General features: G+C 36.1%; 1 protein-coding gene across 1 annotated transcript; it reads left to right on the forward strand.

Annotated features, from left to right (window-relative positions):
* Positions 1–1261: 1261 nt before the first annotated feature.
* Positions 1262–5350, forward strand: LOC149401657 (RING/U-box superfamily protein). Its single transcript, XM_089610320.1, has 10 exons — positions 1262–1532; positions 1696–1975; positions 2612–2713; positions 2813–2895; positions 3060–3176; positions 3332–3434; positions 3510–4140; positions 4245–4435; positions 4563–4987; positions 5213–5350. Exons 1-9 carry the CDS (start codon positions 1402–1404, stop codon positions 4677–4679), a joined length of 1755 nt encoding a protein of 584 aa, XP_089466446.1. The 5' UTR covers positions 1262–1401; the 3' UTR covers positions 4680–4987; positions 5213–5350.
* Positions 5351–7541: the final 2191 nt, after the last annotated feature.

The raw sequence follows: 7541 nt of genomic DNA on the forward strand, positions 1-7541 counted from the left end.
TTGTTTGTAGGACTTCTTCGACAGCAGCTTGATAATCTTTTCCATACATTCGATTCCGAGCAATGTAGTGTATCTGTACCTGCGATCATATCTTTTAATTTCAAATGTGAGAATAATCTCACTGCAACACGGATTTGTTCGAAATAAAATAAATTGAATTGTGCTACGATTATGATGTGCCTTACAGGTGTATTTATTTAAATTGTAAAAAGTTATTTGGGATTATTTTGATTATAAATAAAATTGAAACATGTAAAAAAATAGCACACATGCATATATTTTTTGGTAAAAATATGTAAAAAATAATATTGAAAAAACACTATTTTTGTAATAAAAACTTTAAAACATAATTTTTAAGATGAGATTTGTAAGTAATTAGGCCACTTTAAACATGTGATTTTGAATCTAGCCTATGTTTGACAATTTTTAGGAATATAGCCAAATGGCTTATGTGGCAATAATTAAGGTCTGATTTGCCCTTATTTATTCGTCACTTTCTCTCTCTTATTTTTTTAAAAATATTTTTTTTGCATCAAAACTTCAAAAATTCGTATCTTTCTGATACGAACTCGAAATTGAGTGATTTCAGACCCTACAAATTCGTGGCATCGAGATCTTCAAAAATAGACCCATTGTGTTTGATGAAAAATTATGTTTAATGCATCATAGTTACGTTTCCATTTATTTTTTTGATAATTTAAAAAATTTTCAGTTATTTTCATATTTAAGTAGTAACATGATTTTTCTACATCTATGGTATTAAACATGATTTTTCATCAAACACAATGGATCTATTTTTGAAGATCTCGGCGTCACGAATCCGTAGGATTTGGAATCACTCAATTTCGAGTTCATATGAGATAGATATGGTTTTTTGAAGTTTTTGTGTAAAAAAAAGTGTAAGAAAAAAGTAGGAGAGAGAAAGTGACGAATTTTTTAATAAATAAGGGTAAATCAGACTTTAATTATTGCCACATAAGTCTGTTGGCTATTTCCCTAAAAATTGTGAAACATAGGCTAAAAACAAAATTCATAGTTTCATTTTGGCTATTTCGCTACACTGCCCTTTTAAGATTAGTTATAAAAAAAAGTGCAATTTTTAATGAGATATATGTTGGGCTGGGCCGGGACAGGCCCATCTAATTCGCATTGATTTGGAGTTTGGAGAAAGTCATGCACAGCGTTATCACGTGATAGGCACGTGAATATGGAACCCCTTTTGATTCTCCTTCTAAGTACTCCCGCTCAATCACAATACTGAAATGTAATTTTGGCTCGCTCTCGTACCCGCTTTGAATTTCATCAATCAATTTTCCCTCTCACCCAATCCAACCAAATAACCCTCCAAAATATCTCTCAAACCAGAGAGTGTGTGTGTGTGTGTGAGAGAGAGAGAGAGAGATGATCGAGAGCAGCGATAACAATAACAGCTTCACAAAGACCATTTGTTCAATCTGCTACGAAGACCTCAAACCCATTGTCGAAGACCTTCAATCAATTTCCATTTGCGGCCATGTCTTCCACGAGCTATGGTAATCGATCATTCACATTCACCTATTCAACACCATTTTTGGCTTCGTATCAAAGGATTTGGTTAAGTAATGATTCTTTTTTTTTTTAATTTTTTTTAATTTTTTTTAATTTTTTTTAATTTTTTAATAATTGCTTTTCATTTTATTGTTGCAAAACCCCTAGTCTGCAACAATGGTTTGAGTACTGTTCGAGCACAAAGAAGTGCACTTGTCCGGTCTGCAAGCAAGGTTGCAAGGCCAAGGACGCGTCACGCCTCTACTTTCAGTCCATTGGTGACTCAGTCGCTACCGATCCGATTCTCACTCAGAGGTTGCAGAATCACGTTCGCGATGAAGATCCTGAGGCTCTAAGACGAGAGCTTAGGAGGTTGGAGATCAAGGTGATAGGGCTTGATTCGATCGTGGAGCGACAAGACAAGGAACTCAAGGATGTCAATGCAGAGGTATATTTGATTTAAAGCTTTGGCGCCCCCCTTTTTTTTTCGATTGAGAGCCAGCTAAAGAATATTTCATAATATCAAAAATATATGCGTCCTGATTGTACTTTTCATCCCATTAATCTTATAAAAGAAAGTATTGAGTACCGTCTTCAAGTATGAATCACGAATCTTTTTCATAAGTGTTAATTGGTCATGTTGTTTTGGCATTGTCTTTCATTTCTTGTGTAATGTGGACATTGTTTCTAAAATTTGTTTCATAATGAGGTTTGAGAATTTAGAATTTGCTTCTTCCTAATGTATTTTGGTATTGCCCAATTGTAAATAGTAATTTTATCAAAACTTAAAACGTATTTTGAAGCTTTGAATGAGATCCAAAGACTCACATATAGTTCGAGCTAAGACAGAAAACTGCACAATGCCAAGTTAACTAGGATTGTTAGCTGGAATGGGTTTACGTTAGTCTTAAAAATAGCACCTGTTGTTTTACGAATTTTTTGGCTCCTTATATTGTCAGATGTGTCACATAGGGGCATTGAATTCAGGTAAATAGATCATACATCGCCTGCTAAGTTATGTTATTGCAACTAGAGTGTAAGGGTCTGAGCGCGTCATCAGTTGGTTGGTTGATTTTTGTTTCAGCTCTGCCTTCGAAAGGAATTTGAGAAAAAGGAAACTTCTTTAAAAAATGAAGCCTTGAAAGAGAAGGCATTAGTGCAGCAGCTGCTTCGTGCTAAAACTGAGGTTGGTGTTTCACTGACCATTGTCTTTGTAAATTGTGGTGTATATTTCATCCCCCAAAGCTTTACGCAAGACTCTTTAAGCGAAGTAGTTGTGTCACAGGCACTTGATAAATCCACTCTGGAATGCTTACGATTGAAAGAAAGAAGTATGGGTTTGGCCAAAGAACTTGCATCGATAAAGTTGTGAGTGCCTTTTTTTTATGCTCCTTTGCACATTTTTTCTATTAATATAGGGATCCAATTCCAGCGTTGCATGGCTTATGTCTGTGATTAAGTGTCTAGATAGTTCATTACATGAATATCATATTCCTTGTCCTTATGAAGATGCTTTTAAATTGAAACTCCAGGGTATCTGATTTTGAACTGGAAGAAGATGAGGTTATGAAGCTTGCCTCATTTGGCAACGGAGGTAAAAGTCAAGATACAATAGACATTCTGCGAAAGTCCTTGGTTATGCGTAACAAGTAAGCTATGTGATTTTTCTCAGGAATTGATGGTTTGTGTATAGAACGTGCCTGACATTGGTACTGGTTGTGCTGTTTGATCCGATGTTAAAATCAAGCCTCACCACTTTATGCTAAAAGCTCTGTTTCGACCTTTTGTGCATGAATTCTCGCAGGAGTTACAAAGAGTTAATGGTAAAATGTAATGCTCTTGGACGAGGAGAGTCACGATCCACGCAGAAACTAGAGAAGGCTAAAGAAAGGATAAGCAGATTGAAGGTAATCATCTTGTGTGTGATTCGAATGTGGTACTTTTTTTTCCTCCTAACTTGATCGTTTCACTTCAATCGTCAGGAAAGAGTAAAAGAGTTGGAGATAGCAGCCGAAACCAAAGAAAATGATGTGCTGAGGGGACTCAGAGCTTCAAAGAAAACTTGTTGTGAAGGTGCTGATACAAATCTTTCGCATAGAAAGCTTCCAGAGAGCCAAAGCAATCAAGGGTTTGGACCCAGACATCTATTTGACCCGTTACAAAGCTCTCAAGATGATCGATCACGCTCCCTAGATGTACAAAACAGCAAGGTAGCTAATGATTACAATGTTCATGATATCCAAGATGACCTAAACGCCGTTGCACAGAACAAAGAGAAAAAAACACGCTCTTTGATCGGTGCACATCTCTCAGAGTCTCTTACAAATACCCATGTACTTCCGAATTTTGATCTGAAACTTGAAACCACTGATGACATAGTTATCATTGAGTTGCCAAATGAAATATCCAATTTAAAGAATGGCCAATCAGTGGACCACCGCAGTATACCGATGGGGGCTTTCAGTTCTAGAACAAACACTGATAATGCGTCTGAGACTGGTGTTATTGATATCGATGATGATGTGATTGAGCTTCAAGACAATGCTGCTCAAGTAAAGCCTGTACTTAACATTAGAAAAGAACTGTCAACCTCGCAGCCATTTTCCAACCCAGGTGATTCACTGCCTTTATGTGCTCTAGTTTGAACAATGCATTTAAGATCATGGGCAGCTAAAATAATTTTCCTAATAACCCTCCAAAACTTTTCAAAATTGCAGGCGATGCATGTTTTTCGGGCGGATTGCTTGGCCCAGATGGGACTTGCAGGTATCTGGGAAAATGGTGCAAACGCAGCCAAAACAAAGAAACGAGACACGATGGTAATACTGATCTGATTTCAGTTGGACCCGATGGCAGAGGCGGCACGGTCAAAGTGTTAAGATCTCGAAACCAGGCGTCAATGTCAATGGTGAGTACTGTGTGCAAAAATAGTTATGACCTTATCGCGCTTATACCTACACCCTTGTACCAATTTGCTAGACCAAATATATTATCCAATGTTGGGAGTTAAAAGCATATTCCCTAATTTATTACAGGATTCTAAGGAGGCCTCAGTGGGAACAAAGAGGTTGAAGTTGCAAGGCAAATCGAACAGTCAACAGTCAAAAGGATGCTTGCAAATCGAACATTTCTTCGGCAGGGCAACTAACTAGCTAGCTAATAACTCTTTAGAAGCTCTCACGCAATAGCTTGAAGTGTCTCTCTCTCTCTCTCTCTCTCTCAACAAGCATTTTTTTTAATATCATGTCTTCCTTGGCTGTGAAGAGAAGAGAAATCGTTTGTAAATGTAAGTTAATAGTCAGGTCATCATACACGTTCAGGAACACGTGGAAGAAGTACCCATTTGATTTGTTCCTTGATGGACCAATGAAGCTTGAAAAATCAAGACTTTTCTTCAAAGAAGCTTGTCTTTAGGGCTAAGGATGTTAGTTACAAGATCAACAAAAAAAAAAAAAAACAAGTGACACGAGCAAAAATATATGATTTTTGGCTCAGTAAAAGTCCAAAACTTTTTTTAATCTGTTAATTGCACGGGATTACAGTCAAACAAAAGAGATCCGAAAATTGGAAGAAAAAAAAAGATGCTTAGTTAAAGATAAGATCAAAGACAAAGAAACGTGCGTGAGACTAATACTACAATAGAGTTCGGATTTGAGAGATTTATTTGACTTTAATGGCCTTTCAGACCAACAGGAAAATACGGTTAGAGAAGGGAATTATATAGGAATTTATAATTTAATTTTCATCAATGATGCAAGTTTTTGGAGCAAATAAAATACTTCCAAGCTGATTTGTCTGGCTACTACTACGACGTGTCGTGAGTGAAAATGTAAATTCGAATGAATTTGAATAATTCATTCTATTCACAAAAGGGAATCACATTTATTGTAACCACGATATTCCTCCGCCATTTAAGCGAGGGGACTTTTAATGTTATCTTCCGTGATTTCGCCCACGTTTATTAAAAAAAAAGAAAAAAAAGAAAAGGGTTTTGGTCAGAGAAAGGAAGCTTAATGCTAAGTGGAAAGGCCCCGAAATTCCACAAAATTATTTACTTGTAAGTCCGTTAGGTGGCCTCAATTTTGATCCCATCTTAATTTAATCCCTATACCATATTGCTTCTAAACGACTTCACTAATAATTTTATTCAGGGTCAAATAATTGAAACAGAACTTAGTACATGGTTTATAAAAGATACTAAAAACTAAGAATACGTTAGTAAATGCTAAACAAATATAAAGACTAAGGCGAGAACATTTATTTAATCTTTTATTTACCTTTGTTAGACAAACTGCACTTTTTTGTTCAACTTTTCTATGAAATGTGCTTTTATGTTTACTATGCAAGAAACGAAAGTAGATAACAATCATGCTTTTTATGTTTTATAATAATGTCCATCAACAAGAGGTGTTCTCACACCAGCATGTACATCAGAATTTTGACAGATAAATATTCTGTCTTATTATAATTTATTTATATAGGCAGTTTACAAATTTGACATGCATACAAGTTTTTTTTTTCCTCAAATTTCTTATCTGATCAAGAGTCATGACGTAAACGAACCATTATAATGTCCAATTCATCTACGAGACCGTTCCTGTGTATACAAGGGTCCATGAGAACATAACAAAATGAAAGTTGGAAAACAAATGTTATTCATTTTACAACCTTTTTGTTTCCTGTTGTGCGAAAAGAAGCTATTGACGTTGATAAGAGCTGTTTCATAAATCATAATGCTAAATTGTGAATACATAATGTCACTTGTCTTTCAAGAGTCAGAAAAAACAACGTTTGCTTTCCTCCCACATACGTGTCGACAAAAATGAATATGACCTTTTTTATTCACCACACGAGTCATACATTCCTACAAACAAGAAGCGTAATGTTATGTCTCTCTACTACAAGTGTGTCCCACAAATTATATGGAACCCACGTGTAATACACCTGGCCTAAGAGATGCCGAATTATCGGGATGTTCTTAAACCTACCTTCTGAATTACTATAGACGAGTTGTTCCTAAAAATGAGCATTTATTTTATATTGAAGAACATTTTTTTTTTATTAAATTATGACCCATTTTCCTCGTCGCATATGGGCGTAGCTAGCAACAAACGGATATATATATATATATATATATATATATATATATATATATATCACCATAACATAAATAATAAGTATATAATAAGTATCAAACAATGCTATATATATATCATAACATAAATAATAATTATCAAATAATGTTTCAACTTTCAACTCTTCTCAAATGATCGATAAGACAAGTGGCTGGTGTAGTTGATTGACATGTGGCAAAATCTTTTAGAATCACTACTACAAATATAGGATTATACAACCCACTTTCTACAACGTTTATGACAAGCGTTATAGAAACTAGAGATTCTACAACGCTTATGACAAGCGTTGTAGAAACTTGGTGTTTCTACAACGCTTATGGATAAGCGTTGTAGAAACTGGATGTTTCTACAACGCATATGCTTAAGCGTTGTAGAAACTTGGTGTTTCTACAACGCTTATGTATAAGCGTTGTAGAAACTGGGTGTTTCTACAACCCTTCTGTCTAATCGTTGTAGAATTAAATATATTTCAGATTTCCCACAACGTTTTAACAATCCGTTGTAGAATTCACGCCGCGGCGCCATGTGTTTTATGCCGCGGCGAGAACTTACTACAACGCATAGTGAAAGCGTTGTAGAAAAATGTAATCCGCCGCGGCGAAATTTATACCTCGCCGCGGCGAGTGGTTTCTACAACACTAAACAAAAGCGTTGTAGAAACTCATCGCCGCGGCGAGGTAAATATCTCGCCGCGGCTAGAAATATTCTCCGCCGCGGCGAGGAGGATACTGTCTCGCCGCGGCGAGACGTTCCTACAACGGATATTATAACCGTTGTAGGAACGTCTCGCCGCGGCGAACACATATTTTCGCCGCGGCGAGGTGTTTTAGGTTTTCACTATAAAAGGCCGTTTTCAGTTTTTTTCTCATTTTTTCAAAT

This window comes from Urtica dioica, chromosome 4, assembly GCF_054948205.1.
Source record: "Urtica dioica subsp. dioica isolate 48M chromosome 4, U.dioica_male_clone48M_v1_H2, whole genome shotgun sequence".
NCBI lineage: Eukaryota > Viridiplantae > Streptophyta > Magnoliopsida > Rosales > Urticaceae > Urtica > Urtica dioica.